Source organism: Danio rerio, chromosome 8, assembly GCF_052040795.2.
Source record: "Danio rerio strain M-AB ecotype USA chromosome 8, GRCz13ab, whole genome shotgun sequence".
NCBI lineage: Eukaryota > Metazoa > Chordata > Actinopteri > Cypriniformes > Danionidae > Danio > Danio rerio.
Window position 1 is genome coordinate 52,152,442 of NC_141028.1, and position 20,168 is coordinate 52,172,609.

General features: G+C 38.3%; 3 protein-coding genes across 4 annotated transcripts in view; all 3 read left to right on the forward strand.

Moving 5' to 3' along the window:
- The window catches only part of elmod3 (ELMO/CED-12 domain containing 3), a 46,963-nt gene extending 45,833 nt beyond the window's left edge, over positions 1-1,130 (forward strand). The window contains exons 14-15 of the transcript XR_015498453.1: positions 542-604; positions 956-1,130. The gene's annotated coding sequence lies outside the window, so the exon portion shown is untranslated. The remainder of the gene's footprint in view (positions 1-541; positions 605-955) is intronic.
- Positions 1-20,168, forward strand: part of grk5l (G protein-coupled receptor kinase 5 like) — a 785,510-nt gene that overhangs the window by 131,316 nt on the left and 634,026 nt on the right. The window lies entirely within an intron of this gene.
- Positions 1,051-20,168, forward strand: part of aebp1b (AE binding protein 1b) — a 41,639-nt gene continuing 22,521 nt past the window's right edge. The window contains exons 1-7 of one of the 2 annotated variants that reach the window (XM_087265376.1): positions 1,051-1,282; positions 10,306-10,380; positions 10,663-10,872; positions 16,795-17,064; positions 17,153-17,257; positions 17,347-17,439; positions 17,801-17,884. In XM_087265376.1, coding sequence (XP_087121502.1) covers positions 1,123-1,282; positions 10,306-10,380; positions 10,663-10,872; positions 16,795-17,064; positions 17,153-17,257; positions 17,347-17,439; positions 17,801-17,884 — 997 coding nt within the window. In that variant the 5' untranslated portion in view covers positions 1,051-1,122. The remainder of the gene's footprint in view (positions 1,283-10,305; positions 10,381-10,662; positions 10,873-16,794; positions 17,065-17,152; positions 17,258-17,346; positions 17,440-17,800; positions 17,885-20,168) is intronic. The other variant, XM_087265377.1, reaches the window with a different exon arrangement.

Here is a 20,168-nt window from a genome sequence, read left to right on the forward strand (position 1 = left end):
TAGCTTACCCAATTCACCTATACCACATGTCTTTGCACTTGTGGGGGAAACCGGAGCACCCGGAGGAAACCCACAGGGACATAAAAAATCCACACAGAAATACCAACTGACCCAGGTGAGGCTTGAACCAGTGACCTTCTTGCTTTTGGGCAACAGCGCTACCCACTGCGCCACCACGCTGCCCTGTGATGCATAAATTTTAAAGTGAAATTTAAAAAATCATAAGATTAAAAATCCAATTTGAATGTGCTTTCAACAACTTATGTTAATAGTGTAAAAGTGTATTTGTAAAGTAGTAGTGTAAAGTTAAGTAGTAGTGTAAAGTTAATAGTGTCTTGCCAGTGCAAACATTCACTTTCTCCTCATGAGACTGCTGGGTTTGATGTTTTAGAAGGCACATTTGGTTTGGGGAAATTTCACTCAGATACACGGGGGTGTGTACAAATAATACTAATCTATCAGTTTAATTTAAAGAGCTGTAGATTTTCCTTTTGATATTTAATATGTCTCTAATGTTGTCTTTTTTCTATTTATTGTGTAGGACAGGACAAAACAACATAAAGCATATGGAAATAAGAAACCGAACCTAAAGCTGGGACAGTAGGTCAGCATCACCCCAAGGTTATGGCTTTGAAAATGTATTAATTCTACATATCCAATAAAAACATATTTTTTACTTGAATTTCATAACCTAACACTATAGTAATATGCCAAAATGCTTCACAGTTGATTGTTTATATAACTGCACATAATAAAACAGAAATGCACAGAGAAATTAAGGCTTCAAACTTTAAAATCTATGTTATCAACAATTATTTTTCTCTGTGTGATCTTTTTGTTGCACATTTAAGGCTTTAAAATAGCTAAAGCATCAGTTCACTTTACAGCAAAAGAGTTCCAATCTGTTTTAAAACTTTGTTTCTTTTCATTCTTTTTCCTACCCCCTCCCTTGAAGTCTGTTTTTACACTCCTCTATAGCTCCTCATGTCTGGTCTCTCCCACCCTCCCCTTCTCCTCCACCCCTTTATCACCAATGCTCTCTCTCTCTCTGGAGCATTCACTCTCACTTTTCTTTTAATACTGTCTGTCTGTGGATCATGTCCTCTGGTTGAATAAAGCATCATGTTGGGACTAAGGAACCAGAAAACATTGGTGGTTCTCTGTCTGTCTCTGTTGGTTCTCTCCTGGGAAGTGAACGGACTGACAGAACACAGCAAATCAGAGATCACCCACACAGACCGAGAGCAACATGTGGAAGACAGGAACGTAACATCTGTAGAAGGTAGAATTTATAAATGATTTAACCCTTATGTTTTATAAAATGTATTGAAAAGCTTGTTGATAAGCACATTTTGACACTATAGCACTATAGAACTTCGAGCCAAGTTCGATTCACAGATCAGTCTTTTGCTGACCTCACTTCTCTTTCAATCCCGTAATTTCCTGTCAAGTATATATATATATTTATATATATATATATATATATATATATATATATATATATATATATATATATATATATATATATATATACTTTAGTAACTTCAGTACAATCTGTCTAATGGGTTTAATTCAGTCTGGCATCGTCAGTTATTTATTTATTTTTATAGTTTTTTTTGGGGGGGGGGTCTCAAATGTAAGAAACAAAACCTCAATGTTAACTAGTTACAGTAATTAAATTAACTATCCAGTGAAAATGTAGAGTAAGAGATTACTTTTTATTTTTAAGTGATTTGATTACAGTTACATATCATATCCTTAATTAAATATTACACATGAATTAAATGCGCTGTATAAATCACTTCAGAGAAGCAGAGTAACTATTTTTTGTTACACAATTTTTGTAGAATAACAGTTTTTCTTCTTAAGTCGATTTCGTTTATCAAGATGATTGCATGTGCTTAAGAAATATTTGAGTCAGAATTGTGAGTTGAATAAGAAATTGATGTAAATATATGGCATGCATAAAATATGTAATCAATAGTTAGAAACATCCTGTTTTAATATACTTTTTTTTTTTAAAGAAACTGTTTAAATAAAATGTAAAAAAGAAAGTATGGTTTGACTCGCATTTAAAGAATTAAAAGATTTAAGATTTATGTGGATTTTAAGTAGTATTGAGGCAAGTCATTAAACTACTTGTTGAGTAATTAGAAAAGTAATTAAAATATTATTTCAGTGATGTAAATAGTAATTAACATATAGTAACTTGCCCGATACTTGTGTCAACAGAATGTAAGGGTTAAATTCGACAGCTCCTTCCACCAAACACAAACTGTCTGATTTGGAACAATAGCACGGTATTTTATGCTGACAGGTTGTATTTTGCACATGGTTTACAGTATGTTTTGAGTGGTTACAGTTAAGACAGTTACACAAACTAAACTCTTAGTGACAGCTTTAAAACCCTCAAGCCTTGCACCTGCACTGTGGAGCAGCCACGTCAAAGTAGCCAGCTCACAGGGGAAGCCAAACGCTGCTGAATACTGATATAAAGGAACAGTTTTTCATGTTCTGTGACAAATGAAGATCATTCAAAATTAATGTTGTACATCTTCAAAACAATATGACGGCTTCTTTATGCTTGCAGTTTTGATGAAGGAGATGATTTAATAGTTAACAGCAACCCTGTTGCTGAGGTTTGGAAAATATGGTCACTCACCTCAGTTATTCAATAACACATGGTTTCCATTAAATGCAGGGCACTGACTGGAACTGGACAGATTGGTAAATTTACAAAGAGTAATAATAAATATAGTGGAGGAACTATTTCAACAAGATTGCTATTTAACCCTTCTATAATTTATATTCATTCATTCATTTTCCTTCGGCCTAGTCCCGAACCGCCAACTTATCCAGCATTTGTTTTGCACAGCGGATGCCCTTCTAGCTGCAATCCAGTACTGGGGAACACCCATACACTTTCACCTTCACACACACACACACACTACAGACAATTTAGCTTACCCAATTCACCTATAGCGGGGTGAAATTACAAACTTCACACAGAAATGCCCCTGCATTTGGTGCTGACCCAGCCAGGCAACTGACCCAGCAGGGGCTCGAACAAGTGAACTTGCTGTGAGGTGACAATGCTAACCACGTTGGCTCCGTGCATTAAAAAAAAATGCATTACATCAATGCTCCTTTCCATTGAGTGGTACAATACGGTACGGTACAGGTCACCTTTATCAGGCTTCCGTTTCCACTGCTAAAAGGGTACCAATGGTACTCTTTTGGTGGGCATGGTGTACGACAGAAAGTTTGTGTCTTTAATCTTCAGGAGCACATGTAGCCTCTTGTTAGAAAGTAATTCCGAGTCATTCTGAGTTCATAGTGGTCCAAAAGGTGATGATAATAGTTAAAAATAGCAGTTTGTTCATGTCTTAGGTTTTTTTTTGCACTTTACTCTTGCATTTATCCCTTTCCGAAGGGATCATCGGATATCAGAGCGCTTCAATGATCACGCGCACCTCATTAATACGAGTTCCTTATTTCAAATATAGACAAGATTGTGAGCTCTCTGGACAGTGAAACCACTCGTACTTTTAGACGGGTTTGTAAAACAACAACAGTGCACAACAGATTTGTGGCTGTTCATCAAGACGACGACAAGGTTTGTTTGAACTCAGGTCAACCGTGGCTCGTTGTTATATGTATATAATATTACTGTGTAATCTCTCGGCTGTGTTTTTATAACATGGAGGTTACTTTGTTTTCATTCTGGCTTGTTGCGCAAGCAAATGACGTATCTCTGTAAACCAATAGAGCTCAGCTGCGCGTCTAGCTGTGCCATTTAGTACCCCTGGTACCCTTTGCAAAGAGTGCCGAAAAAGTGGTATGGTTCAGTACACTTTTATGGCCGTTTTCACTGTCCAAAGGCGTACAGAACCATACCACTCAGTGGAAATGGGCCATCATAATTTATTCATTTCTTCAATGCTCATCTGACAAACAGCAGCTCTGTTGTTGTATCATTGATACATGATTTCAAATTACAAGCTGAACATTAAAGCTGCAAGCAGCTGTGAAAGGGCCCTCACACCCAGACTCACCACCACCCGGTGACCTTAGAATGACAGAAGACTGTGGTAAATAAGCTTTCAGTCAGTAAATAAAGGATGAACAATTCAAAATCATTTATATATGCCAAAAGTTGTTCTACCATCAGGTGACTCTATGCTTGTACCCGAGTATTGGCATGTATAAGTCTTCAGGCCTGGAATTAAAAAAAAAAATTGTGATTGCCGTTAGCAACAGATTGAAGACTGTATTCTTGTATGCATGCCACAGACACATCTACAACAAAACTCTAGAGTCTAGAACTTCACAACATAAAATCAATCTACCCAAATCAAATACCCAAATGACTAAATATATAGGTTCATTAAAGTACCTGAAAATGGCAAAAACTGCATTTTTCCCCAAAAAACTTTAAATATAATTAAAAATTGGAATTCAAAAGACATTTTTGTAGGCAATGGCACGTTTCATGTGTCAGTTTTAATGTAGCTTGAGGGGCACTTCCTTGAAAGTGTTTAAGTGGCTATATAGAGCCATTTTGCAACACTGGCTTCTTAAACCCATAGTAAACATGCATTTTTGACATCACTTGTGTGTGTGCAATTTTTTTCGGGCATGTTTAGAACCTCAGAAATATGATTTACTTTGAAGAAAAAAAAAGCAAAAGCCGAAAATTAATAATATTAAATGCATGATTTAAAAAAAAAGGTTCTTGCACCAACCATACTATTTAAAAATAATAATAACAATAACCAAATTTGTGAACCTGGACCTCAAAACCAGCTTATGTTGCACAACTATATATTCAGCAATATTACTAAATATACATTGTGTGGCATAAAGATAGATTATAATTTAATGTAAAAAACAAGATATTTTATACATTTTCTATTATAAATCAAAACATATTAATTATTAGTAATAAGCATTGCTAAACACATCCAAATGGCTCTATCACAGTCTCTTCACTCCACTTATATCCGGTGGGTGGTGAGTGCACTGGTCCCGTTGTCCTGTGGCTGTCATTGCATCATCTAAGTGGACGCTGGCTGCACATTGATGGGAGTTTGGAGAGACCTCCCTCATGACTGTGAAGTGCTTTGGGTGTATGGCCATACACAATAAATGCACTATTTATGAATAGACACATTAGATTACATTAGATCATTCAGACATTTTTTCCATTTGTTAATGTTCTAATAGTTGTATACTGGAAAAATATTGTTTTATCCTAACAGCTCTTGCACTTTTTGTATCATTAGTGCTTTCTGCATGTGGAATGCACTGTTTAAAGCTGGAGGGAGAGTGAAACCAGCGTGCTGGAAAGTATGCCACTACATAACATCTTGGTGATGAATGTTACCTTTGTTTCCTGAAGCAGGGAGCAGAGATGTTATGTCAGCTAATTGACAGATTGGGAAATCTCCTAAACCTAATATCCACACTAGAGGTTTAGTAACTACTAGTTAATTTGTAAATAAATTTGTTCTTACTTCGGTTGCACCACATGTCCTTAAGGCAAAACGTAGTTAACAGGTTGTAAGCCCTCCGTTAAGTTATGTGTAGTCAAATTGAATGGCGAAATATCCAATGAGATGGATTTAAATTAGTAAACTGCAAATAACCAACTACTGCTCAGCTCTGGCTGGCTGTATGTCTGTGTGTACATCACCACTCTGATGGATGCACCTCAAACGTCATTCATGGTCAAATGCTATAATTTATATTGGAATACAGGAAATGTCCTCAAAATCATATCACCATTATTATAAAAAGATCTATCACACTATATAATGATATTAAATTATTATCCAATCCTACACTAGCTCGGCCCAACATTCATGCATAATTAGTTGACAAAAATGTCTCCAGGTCAAGACCCTTCTTGATAGAAGCCAAAACAACCAGCAGAGCTCTCTTAAGTGACAGGATTTTAAGAGAAACTTAGCTGAGTGGTTCAGATAGATCTCTCTGTAGTCTCTCTGTAATCCCAAGCGTACAACAAAGGTGGTTGACAAGGATTCAGTTTACTTGCACCTTCTTTCCATGCATGCTGCCATTTATTTAATTATATTGAGTGGAGATGGCAGCAATTTAAACCTTCAGAGTAGAGGGTAACATATAAATTTAACTTCATGATGTTGTTCACCTCATAGAGCAGGGGGTCAGCAAACTCGGTCCTGGAGGGCCAGTGTCCCTGCTGGGTTTAGCTCCAACTTGCTTTAACACACCTGCCAGGATGTTTCAAGTATACCTAGTATGACCTTGATTAGCTTTTTCAGGTGTTTTTGATTAGGGTTGGAGCTAAAATCTGAAGGACACCGGCCCTCCAGGAACAAGTTTGGTGATCCCTGTCATAGAGGGACTGCTAGATGGAGTCCCTTCCCTGAGAAAAAAGGTCCATCCTCAGGAAAATGCCCCAGGGAGTGGCTGTCACGAGTTTGGTAACCCAGGTCTGGTTGAGCTCAGATAGTGCAACATGCAAGACCTGCTCTCTGACCTTGAACATGGTCTGTGCGAGAAGGTTTACTAAGGGAAAAGCATTCTTGCACATAGAACAAGGCCATCAGTCAGGGAGTAAAACAGCTGAGTTGTTGGGTGGATTTGGGAGAAGCAAATAGGTTGACCTGGGCTTCTTTAAAATGTTCCCATATTAGCTGGACCACACAGTTGAGCTCGCCTGAGATGTGAATGGCGTGTGACTCTATAGGAGCAGATGGAGAGTGAGTCGTGATATACAATGAGAGTGCACATTGTATATGTCGCTACAGCCAATACTAGCAACTGTTAAAATGATGACATGCCAAGACACGCTGTCTTAAAGTACACCAGCCAGAAGAAAGGCAAAGTTCGTCCTAGAACTGAGAGATTGGCACTCTCATCTCACAGCAAGAAGACCACTGGTTCGAGTCCCGGCTGGGCCAGGAGCAGTGGTGTAAAATAACAAATTACAAATACTGAAATTACTGTAAGTGGAATTTTCACAGAAACTGTAATTTACTAACTAGTTTTAAAAATGTGTACTTTTACTTTCCCTTTAAAACATTTTTAGTGTAGTATCGGTACTTTTACTCCGCTACTTTCCTTCTACCTGCAGTCACTACTTTATTTATTTCTTGTGTATGGGGATTAGAAATATCAGTCCCGTGATTCTCAGGGCTCTGTCTCTGGAGGATGTTGAAGATATTTACCTATTTGGAACTTTGATAACAGGGTTTCTGCTGATGGACTTATGCGGGGCCCTGGGGTATCGACAACTGATGAAAGCGGTCAGTGCTGCACAAAACCCCACCAGGCTGACCAGCTTGATTGAAACGCATATGGGTAGGGTTGCAAATCAGACTATGGTCCTAGACCGCAAACTGGAAAACATTGGGGTGAAATTAGCGGTCATGCAACAAGATTTGGCCAGATCTGAAGACGAGTGATGGACATTAAATATCTGTGAATTGGCAGATATTGACCCAAAGTTGAACTATTTTCTTATCTATCTTTTGGCTCCCTGTTTTCTTTTCTCCTGTCGGACTCTACAAGCTCACACACACACACACACATACACAACCTCAGATAAACAATCACCACCGATCCCCTCATCCAAACGCCTTTGTGTGATTTTACCCACTGGAGGTAAAATCTGGTCTGCGACCAGCACCTCCATGGCTGCAAGACCAGGCGGCTGCCAGCCCTCATTGGACTACATCCATATCCCCTGTTCCCATTCCATTTGTCATTGTTGTGTCTTGTCCGTGTGCTTTCTGTGCTAAATTGGGCTGTGTTTCTCCCGGTCTCACTTTGCTCTAATCAAGAGCAAGGTTAGAGGGTTTGTTCTTTGCCTAACTCTCCTGAAATAAAGACCTGATTTGATTAGATTTAAAAAGATGTCAAAAATCTTTACACGCATTGACCCAGAGACTGTTTAGATGCATGTCACTGATGAGAAAATGACGGATGTTTACTGTATGATGACCAAAATGGCCTTAAACACCCAGCAGGCACAAGATGTCTACATGACGTCAGATTGACATTATACCCCAGCGTCATGGGGACATTGCATTTAGTTTGGAAATGAAAATTGGGTTGACATCAATGCCCAACGGCCAACCTAAAATCCACCAAATAACATCTAATGATGTTGCAGCATGATGTTGTGTGGGCGTTACCACTATGACGTCTTTCAGACAATGCATTTTGGTTGCCATACCTGACAAATAAATGTCAGTATCTGACGTCAATATGATGTTGGTTTAAGATGTTGGATCAACGTTGGATTTTGGTCAGTTTCTGATACAACCTTAAATCAACCAAATATCAACATCATTTGACATGGTGATTAGACACTTTAAAAAAAAAACAAGAAAGATCATCATCTTCAGCTTAACCTCACGAAAACGGAAATGCTTGAATTTTCTGCCAACCCGACTCTACATCATAACTTTTCAATCCAGATGGATGGGGCAACCATTACTGCATCCAAAACGGTGAAAAGCCTTGGAGTAACGATTGATGACCAACTAAACTTCTCTGACCACATTTCTAGAACTGCTTGATCTTGCAGATTCGCTCTCTATAACATCAGAAAGGTCCGACCCTTCCTATCTGAACATGCAGCTCAACTCCTTGTTCAAGCTCTTGTTCTCTCCAGACTGGACTATTGCAACTCTCTAGTAGCTGGGCTTCCAGCTAACTCTATCAAACCTCTTCAGCTGCTTCAGAACGCAGCAGCACAAGTGGTCTTTAATGAACCTAAAAGAGCATATGTGACTCCGCTACTCATCCGTTTGCACTGGCTGCCAGTTGCTGCTCGCATCAAATTCAAAGCTCTGATGTTTGCTTACAAAGTGACTTCTGGCTTTGCTCCTTCTTATCTGCTCTCACTTCTGCAGATCTATGTGCCCTCCAGAAACTTGTGTTCTGTGAATGAACGTCGCCTCGTGGTTCCATCCCAAAGAGGGAAGAAATCACTTTCCCGAACACTGGCATTTAATCTGCCCAGTTGGTGGAATAAACTCCCTAATTGCAATCAGAACAGCAGAGTCACTCGCTGTCTTCAAGAATCGACTAAAAACTCAACTATTTAGTCTCCACTTAATTTCCTAATCTGCAATTGCCTCTCTGGCTCCACCGCTAACTGTATTACAAAAAAAAAAAAAATTACAAATGTTTTGCTTCTTACACTTTACATACCTGAAACTTGCCTACAGCACTTATTCATTGTTGCTTTTATAGTTGTGTAAATTGCTTCCTTGTCCTCATTTGTAAGTCCCTTTGGATAAAAACGTCTGCTAAATGACTAAATGTAAACAGTGTACCTAGACACTGGCTAGACATTGAATTTTGGTCACCTGATATCACAACCTAATCTAACCTAATAATAATGTGTTATGAAGTTATTTGCCTGCTGAGCAATAACTAAATGCACTACAGAAGGTTACGTTTACACAACCACAAATGACATGTAAACGCATCAGCTTTTTACAGTGTAATACTCACTACTCTTAAGTATTTTTGAAAGGGCTACTTTTTACTCATACTTCAAATAATATTTACAACAGATACTTTTACTCGCACTACATTTTTAGGAAAGTAATAGTACTTGTACTTAAGTATGATTTTTCAGTACTCTTTACACCACTGGCTAGGAGGCATTTTTGTATGGAGATTGCATGTTCTTCTAATGTTCACGTGAAGTTTCATAAACTAATTTCGAGAGAAGCACGTGATATGATTGTGCACCGCTGGCCACTCATCCGTAATCAGTAATAATCCAATCAGAATGATCCTAGCTTAATATAAATGGATCACTTTCTCCTCATTGCATCTTCGTTTTGGAAGAATCCCCCCTTCCACCCCATCTCCTCCTTTTTCTGCCCTTCTAAAGGGGGAGCGATCGAGACCTACCTTATCTCGGTTCTCCTGATATGCTTCTAGACCGGGCGGGAGCCCTGGGCTCAAATATCTCCGAGCTCAGGGTTCTCTCCCGGGACAGCATGCCAAACCTGCTATAAGTGCCAAGCATATCTAAGTGGAAACTTTTGAAGTGGGCATTCTATAAGAAAGAGAAAGAAACATTTTAGTCTTTAATCAGTCAATACCCAATAGCTATATTATTTAGCAAGTGTGCACGTATTCTGGCTCTGTTTTAGTATTCTTTTTTTAACTTTTTTTTTTTAAATCACTCAGTTCCAAGTGAACAATTTATATTCACATAGCACATTATGACAAGTTGACAAGGTGTGAAAAAAATGTTGATATGAAATACCAAATATTGTTTGTTTCTTTTAGATCTTCTGCAAGTGAAAATAACCCCACCCTATGCAACGATCGAAGTTGGACAACACAAACAATTGCTCTGCAAAGGTGAGATGCCAGTTAAAATATTAAAGAATTTAATTATTTTCGTGTCATTATAACTTTTTTATATGGATAATTCTGGCTAATATTTTAATTAAAATTTTAGGAAATTATTTTAAATTTTCTTTTGGCTTTGAAGAAAAAAAAATTATATTCCAGTTTGGAACAACATGAGGATGAATAATAAAAACAAAAGGCAGTGTTATATTTGGTTATTTGGGTATATTTTGGTTTTTACCTCAGATGCTAAAGCTACAAATTCAATCTCCTTTCTCTGTTCTTTCTTAGTTTCCAGTGATGCAAAGAATATCAACTGGGTTTCTCCTAATGGTGAGAAAGTTCTGACAAAACACGGCAATCTCAAGGTCCACAATCATGGCAGTGTCTTGTCTTCTCTTACTGTTCTGAATGCCAATTTAAACAATGCTGGAATATACAAATGTGTGGCCACAAATGGAGACACAGAATCACAAGCTACTGTCAAGCTGGACATCATTTGTAAGTATTTATGTTTATAATATGTTAATATTCAAGGGTACAATGGGGCTACATGTTGACGATTCTGATAGAGTTCCCATTTTAATAAGGTCCCAAAATATTTCTTAACTCATTTTAAATTTCAGATGATTTACAATAATAAAAATTTACAACACAACCAACAGCTTTTAACCATGGTCATAAAGGGTTATAAGCTAACTAGCTAGCATACATTATGCCAATAGAAAATTTTTACTGAAGTAAAAAAATGTTTCCCCTTTATTGTCCCTTATTCTCTTGTTATGCCCCTGTTCTGAGTGTCTATTGTTTTTTAATTTTATAAAGAATAGTATATTCTTCATGCACTGTACATGAGAAGGTAGCTGAGGGCTCTTACAATTGAATTAAATAACACGTATAGAAAGCAATGTAATAAAGGCTACAAATAAAACAAAGGGCAAAGCATAACAATCAAGCACTACACCATCTCTTTTTCATCTGTCTTCAGCATTTTTTACAACTTAGATTGCGTCAATTTAGCTTAACATATTTATAGTATATTAAAACTGCTTCAGTCTAGTTTTCACAGTTGAAGTTAATTTCAGTGAAATGCACTGTAAATGTCACTGCCGAAAGCCGAAACGCTGAGGAGAAACTTTACTGGTTAGTAATTCCACTTGTCCCAAACTAAGCAAGCCAGTGGTGACTGGTGAGGAACAAACGTCAACAAATGAACTTGAAAAAAACAAGGCCCAGGTGAACACAACCATTTCTTCTCGGGCCAAATGTCTTGTGAAAAGCTGCAGTCTATGCGTCTAACGGCTGTTTTACACCGCAAGCGAAAGCAGTGCGTGAGCAGCGCGTATGTCGAGCAGAAGCAGCACGCAGGCGTTTGCCTTTCACATCAGCTGTGCCTGCAGCACGCAGCTCTCCGGCAGCTGCTGCAGAGACCAACATATCGCTGTCTATTCTATCTAGTTACCTGTCTCTCTATATACAAATACACTTTTCAAACTTTTTATCTGCACCAAGACCAACGGCAATTTCCTCCTATGCTGTTTCTTTAACCTGCAAATCTTTATTTTACTAATTTTATAGATCAAACAGTACTGTATGCTTCTCAAACTCTATGAGGAGTATGTGTCTACAGTCAGAAGACAATCGCCTGTGATATCATGTCATTTGGTTTTTGATTGCCAGGATGTTGTAAGCCTATAGTTATAATAATATCTATACAGTAGTTATAATGATATTTATACATGATCCACTTCAGTAATGTCCAGCGGCAGAGTAACAGCACGTTAATTCATGCTCGTGCAAAGGATGAGACGGACAAAAGTGATCAATGCATGCCCTTCTTTTACTTATTTTCGTGTTGTCAGGTTCACGGTGCAAACAGCTCCCAGGTGGAATAACTTGAGCGAACATAAAGCAAAGCCGAATAAAGCTTTCTTCCTCTGCTTGAGCAGCACAGCACACAGCGAGTTCACATCATCCAGCATGCGTGTCGAACAACACTACCCACAATCCACTTCGCTATGGACTGAAATTCCTGTATATCACTTCCCCTCTCCCACAAAACTGATACTAAAATTGTTTTACTATTGGTTTTGTAGTTCAGGCCGAAATAAAGGTTTGTTGCAGTTTTTAATCGTTTAAGTTCATTTGATTGACTATATATAAATCAGTTGATATTATTGACACATTTATTGGGTAAAATTGTTACTTTTTACTGTCATTCAATGTATTTAGGTCATTATCAATGCAATATCACTTTAATTGAGCGTGAGCAGCGATATGAAAGCTCTAATCTGTTAACATGGACACCGAAAAAACACGCGCTGCTCACGCGCCGCTGACGCTTGCGGTGTAAATCAGGCGTTAGGCTTGAGAACAATGGATGTCCATGATGGAGAAGCTGCAGGTTTGAATAGGTTGCCAAAGGATGTTCAGGTTAGCCCACGGGATCAATCCGGAGACTTGGGTATTTGGAGGAATCAGTTTCACACCCTCCACTTCACTCCTGTGACCATGACAGCCATCTGCTCAGGAAACTGGTTGAATCCAAGATTATGTAGACCTCGGTTAAAGTCGACAAAATTAAGCTCACCCAGCAGAGATCTCTAGGATGATTGGGGAATGTACACCCACATGTCTGCATCAAACACATATCCGTCCCACACTATAAAGCAGTATTTTCAGTCCTTTCTTTCTCACACTGCACTTTAAACCTACAAATGAAATTTTTACATTTATCAAAAATTAATGCTTTTTAAATGAAAAACCTGCAGTGACCTAAACACCTGCATAAAAAACATGAAAGATAGGGTAACACTTTATTTTGATGGTCCACTTGAGTATTAGTAGACTGCTTAATATCTGTGAATACTTTTCCTTTAACTGACATTGGCTATAAGAAACAAGTACATGTCAACTTACACTAACCCTAAGCCCAACCTAACAGTCTACGTATAATCTAATTAGAATTAGATGGCATGTAGACATTTTGTAAAATATAATTTGAATAATATAAATAATATATATATATATATATATATATATATATATATATATATATATATATATATATATATATATATGTGTGTGTGTGTGTGTGTGTGTGTGTGTGTATGTGTAGCGCCACCTAGGTGTATTAAGTTTAAGACACCGCTCCAGGTTCAATACACTAAATGCAGAGCAGCCTTATAAGAATCAATCAACTGCCTCCAGGTTTTTGACCGAACACGGTCTTCTACAAACCCTTGGTACCTGTCCAATGAATGATCACCAAGAGCAATGAATAATCGCCCACACAATGAAGCCAAGTACCGAAACTGAAAAGCCCTCACATCGGTCAAATCACGACAATAACCGTAGTATGGGTTTTTCCCCACTCGCCTCATAGCTTTGCTAGCTTTGTTCCATTGCTCCGGGTACATTCTCTGGAGCAACACCCAAGGGAATGTTGGGTTTTCGTTTATTGCTCTGACGATCACGTCCAGAGATGTCAGTCCGGACCCTGCTGCTTGTGCCAGAACAACACACACCCTGATGGCGCGAGCTGGGATGAATTCGAGCCAGCGGCGCATGATGCGCGGCATTGCCTGATCGTCCACAAAATAACGGAAATTTGCCCGCGTTAATTGAATGTCAGTCACGTTAAGAGCCTCTCCGAGCCTCTACACGGAATGGTAGGCATCAGTTCAACGATCATTCGCGTGACCTTGGCTGTTGACAGCGTCCCCCTGCGAATGACACGATTGTTAGAATTATTGAGCCAACTGCTATGTCTCTGCACCTGTGTTCTAACAGCAATCCGGACAGAATGTGTAAGAACCGCAGTTGCTCCCTGAGAGTTACTCTATTGGCCCAATTACCCTGCTGTGCGTCCCACACGTTAGCACCTGCAGGGGCATTTTGCCCTGCCCTGCAAATCTGTTCCAGTCCGTCTGTGAACCAGAATGCCTCGCGTAAAGCTGTGATGTTAACCATTAATCGTCGAAGCTCTACTCTGGGAGGCTCCTCAGGCAAGATCAGATCTTCGGGTAGCCTGGGCACCATGACCTTCATGATTAGCTGTTGTTTTCTCAGGTTCATTTGGTTGAACCTGAGATAACAGACAAAACTTGCCGTGGCAGTCAATATGACAGAACTCCAAATGACAACACTCGTTGACAGCGATCCAATGAGCTGCGATTGATTGGCGAACTCCTGCCACAAGTCTCTTTCAAATCCTCACTTTCACTTTAAATCGCCAGCTGATGAGAGGCAACTCTCACATAGACAGAGGAACCACCAAATATCCCGGCTATTTGTGGTGCTATCAGCTCCTCTTAGACTCTTTCAGCATCGTCTCATCCTAAACTGACAGTCTCTCTTTTTCTCCGACTTATTTTCCATTTAACCATCTCTCTCCGGAGTTCAGTTAAAATCCTCTGTACTGTCAGTTAACACTTTAGGCATTTAAAAAATGCCTACTCACTCTGAACTGACTAATAACTGACACTGGTAACTTATCTGATAAGAACTCATAACAAACAAACAAAACAAACTCAAAGTAATCAAAAATGTGTTATTCACACGCGATATGTATTACAGTCTCGTGTTTTTACACTCCGTCAAAGTTACGCAATCATTTCAGCCGCGCAGCGCGTCTCTGCTTCAGTTTCCAAAGCTGCCAGTTGTCAATCAACCCCTCCATCTCCCATCCAAACAACCAATCACATTTCACACTCCAGACCGGAGGGTGGGACTAAACACATATAAACCAATCATAAGGGAACACCTAACAAACTTGTTAACCCCTTGCATTTTAGTGAAGGTTGATCAAACTTGCTATCTGGTCATGTTCTCAAAGGCTGTTTCTCAATTCCAAGAACGCAGAGAACGGACTTGTGTTCTTGTGGAGACTGGTCTTGCCGGGTGTCCTCGGAAGAACAAACTCAGGAGACCGTGAGGGCAGAGAACGCGTCCTTTGAGAATTGAAATGATGCGTTCTTCCTGATGGTCACATGACCTTCACGTGTTTTAAATGGTAAATTATTTAAACATTACGGCCTTCATACAACGATTTATTGTTTTTTCCCCTTTTCAAAATATATACTATGCATGAAAACATTATAAATATATGTTGCACAATATAAATAAAACAGTTTTTAATACGAATTTCAGCAAACAAACACCCTTAATGTGTTTATTCCTTTATTAAGATGTCCATGGTAATATTTATATTCACCGTTTCATTTAGTGAAACTCCTGAGGTAAATAAGTTAAATCTCTGAACTTTAATAATAAATCTAAATAAAATGCTGCGCTTCCCACCTCCAGTCGCAATGACTTCTGGGACTACCAGAGCGAGTTCGGTGCTCAAGTCTGCATCGTTGCGTCCTCGATATCAAGATCACATCCGGGAAGTTTCAAGCGTCCTCCGTACTTGCGGTCTTGAGTATTGGAACTGAACTTAGGCAGCTGATGATGACGTTTCACGAGAACACGAGGATTGAGAAACAGCCATTGACAGACACGCATATCATTACACATTAACATTAGGATGTATATATTCACGCATTTTAGATTTAATTCTGTTCTAGAACTAATATAAATAAATAAATAAATAGATAATTTTTATATATATATATATATATATATATATATATATATATATATATATATATATATATATACACACACACACACACACATATGTATGTATAAATATATATATATATATATATATATATATATATATATATATATATATATATATATATATATATATATATATTTATATATATATAGGCCCAATCACAGCCATAATCGCTACACTTGAGTGACTGTGTGCAGAATTAAAAGAAGATTCAAGGGGGTATATTGGTGCAGCAATTCAGATTCGGATAGGTGATCAAAAGTGCATTTCACCGGATTGCTAAAAGGAGCCGCTAAACACCACTTGCTTTCCACTTGTGAGATCATTCATAAAAAGTGGAACACGCTGCTAAAGCAAGCTGCCATTTGCTAAAATAAATATGTAGTAGACTGCAAATGAGTTTCTGAAATAGGGCATGGCTGCTTCATTCTCATCTAGCTTTGTGAATGTTTTATTTCATGAGTATAGCATTTAATGTGTTTTAATGTAATCCTATTCAAAGCAACATATAATGATGCAAAAACTTTGGATGATATATTACATGTGTTGGCAGATTGGTCTTTTCGCATGAACAATTCCTGATTGTTTGGATAATAATTTTTAAGACACCCAGTATAACTGATGGTCTAAAATATTTGTTAAATGATAAAAGTAAAAGCATATAAATGTATCAAAACTGTTAAAAGTAATAATTAATAATTTCACTAGTCAATTCATAAAGTAGCTTATTCACAAAGCGTGTTAAACTGATCTGGTGGATTGATCTTTATTTTATTCCTCTCTCCACGTCCTTTAAGTGAAGAGGATGCGTAGAGACACTGACAGGAAAGGAAGAGAAAAACGACAGAAAGAGCCCAAGCCTAGCAAGAATCCCAAAGCTTTCAAGCCCACCAAGAAACCCAAGAGTGAGAAAAAGGGCAAAGGTGAGAAGGGCGGGAAGAAGAAAGGCAAGAAGAACAGGGAAGAATCCACCACTGTTGCCACAACCACTGTGGCCCCCACAACCACAGTACCCTTGGAGTATGAGGAGTTTTACGACCCTGAACCCGACCAGTACTGGGATGAAGGTTGGAAATGCAGTCTCATTAAAAGACAAATGCTTGATTATTTATAACAAATCTACAAAATCACACAAAGATTATTTGGCATCCACAGATTTTCCTGCAGAGACGACTACAGTGGCAAGAACTACAACCACCCCGACAGAAAAAACAAAAGATTTCATTCCAGACATGGATGAGTATTCCCAACCTGACTCATGTGAGCATACAGTATCACCACTGATGTTTGTGTACATCAACAGCAGTTTTGTTCATTATGACCAGCATATTTATCTAACTTGTTTGAAGATGATGACTATTGGAAGGTGGATGAGCCAACACCAACGACTTCTGTGATCGCCGGTCGTCCAGCTGACAATGATGATTACTGGGATGCGAGATGTGAGTCTTCAACTAATAATCCTTTTGCATTAAGATCTGTGTAGATTCATAACTTTCTAAAGCATCCAGGTTATAAAATGTTCCAAACGAACTATACTGAGAATCACTGTACCACAATGAATCAATTTTCAAGATTTCAGTTTTTATCCAAGCATGTCCAGATCATGTGATTTGCCATGCTGTGTTTAGATGAACACCAGAATGTTGTGCAGTTTTTTGGTGTAATCCAGTGATTTAAAGCACACAATATATCTGCAATACTTATTCTTAATTAATATGCTTATTTACATTTGTACACAAATAATTCATAGTTGAGCTAGTCACATGCTGTTAAACTCTAAGGATATTTTTTGTCTGTCAGCAGTGGAGATGGTGGAAAACCTGCCTTTCCCTGATGGCAAAGAGATCAGCTCTACTGACAATGACTGGCAATACACAACGACAGGTACTGTAAATCAACTGTTCCTGTATCTTCCTGAGATAAAATGACTTCGTAAACAGTCTATGAAATGTTCTTGTGCCACATCTGTTTCACTTTTAATTACAGACCCTATTTTGTTATTTTAATGACAGCTCTAAAATGTTAAAACAGACCTAAAAGTAGGTTTATTGGGCAGTTGGGGTAATAGGTTTCTGCTGTCTGACTAGTTTTTTTAAAAATAGATCTTTTAATCCCAAAGGAGTGGCTTTAAGCATCCTGCGAGTCAAAGTGTGAATCACATAAAACATTTACCATTATATACACCCATCTCATGAATGTTTTTGTTTAACAATGAAAAATCTGCAACGTCTGCTGTGGTTCTTTTAAACGACAATGGACCAGCAGTAATAGACATTTGACAAACATTTTATGAATCTTTAAGTTTCTCTGGTTTAGATAACAAAAAGCCATTTCAAAAGATGTTAAATGAATGGTAAATCAAAACAAAAGATTTTCACTTCACATACTGAAATGAACAAAAACAACGGTAATGCATTTTGAATTAGATGTACAATGCATGATTTGTACATTATTTTGAATAAATCAACACTGACGTAAAATTGTAATGTAATTTGACACTAACATACATTTTTTTAGGTTTGTTGAATTTAAAACAAATTCAGAAAAACACCTGTGTGTTAAAATATTTTAACTGGTTGAATTTAGGTGGACGGCAAATGGTACGAACGTGTATTGACAAAGAACTAGCAAAATTGCGATGATTGCACTGGTTGAGGTGTCTTGTTTTTGTGTTTTTTTTTTTTTGTTTGTTTGTTTTTTGGTGTAGTGTTTTAATTTTCCAATTGGATTAATATGAGCTGTGTGGCACAAAGCTATTTTAGTGAAACAAAGCAATATGTTACTGTCAGAATTTGGCTATTTGTTTTACCATTTTTTTTTCCGTTTACAAAAATAAGTATGTTGTGTCAAGTTTATGTAGTGGCTATGAAGAGTGCATATACAGTTAAAGTCAAAATTATTATCCCCCCTTTGAATTTTTTTTCTTTTTTAAATATTTTTCAAATGATGTTTAACAGAGCAAGAAAATTTTCACAGTATATCTGATTATATTTTTTTTGTCTGGAGAAAGCCTTTTTTGTTTTATTTCGGCTAGAATGAAAGCAGTTTTTAATTTTCTAATAACATTTTAAGGTCAATATTATTAGCCCCTTTAAGCTATTTTTTTTCGATAGTCAACAGAACAAACCATCGTTATACAAAAAAGTTAAACTGCCTAATTACCCTAACCTGCCTAGTTAACGCTACGGTTACTAGAGTAACCCTTCGTTCCCCAAGGGGAGAACTTTAATGCTATGTGGAAACTTCCACTATAGGGATTTCATCAGAAACCAATCATCTAAAAGAGTATAAAATCGGGCCAATGAAATGCCAATGAATTGGCGGCATCAGCGTGCACAGCTGGCGTCAATGACAATTAGTCATGCTATAAAGACGCAGCTAGTGCAATGCTCGACATCCTGTTCAGCTGAGGAGACTATTAAGCTCAACAGCTAAGGGACAATCGTGGCGAAGGTACATAGCATTTCCGTTCCTTCCTCCGGGGAACGAAGGGTTAGTTTAGTAACCGCAGCGTTCCCCTTCGGATGGGGAACTCCAATGCCATGTGGAAACTTCCACTATGGGGTAATCTATGGAAAACACCACAACGAGAGAACCTTACCACATCTTTGGCGAAGGGTGTGCCATGCAGTAGAACGTGCGCACCTACAACGCCCTGAGATGCAGTCTTCCAACGTGGCCCCTGGCCCATACTTACCTGTTCAGGTTTAGCTATATTTTTCGGGGAGTTAAAAAAAACCCAGTAAAATAGGGTTTTTAATACGACAGTACATTGGGAAAGCGTTCAGTCCTGATAGGGAGGACGCTGCAGAGCTCACTTGTTACCCAAGAGAGGGGAGACCTGGTGACAGCCTGTGGACTAGCCCCGAAAGGGGGGAGCAGATGTAAGAGGATGGTTAGCGGGGAGGGAAGACACAAGCCTGTTGTTGGTGTCCCAGGGGAAATCCTCCAGCCGACACAAACAAAAAGTTCATTGGCTTGGTTCAGTCAGAAGCACCACTGAAAAATTCCATCATCCAAGTTAAGTTTTTGAAGGAGTTTATGAGCTCACAGAGCTGGATGCACCTCCGAAAGGATTTAGTGAACTCAGACATGGACCAAAACGTATCGACGCAGTTTTTCAGCCTTCATAAAGCACATAACCACAGGTATTTTCTTAATAAAATCC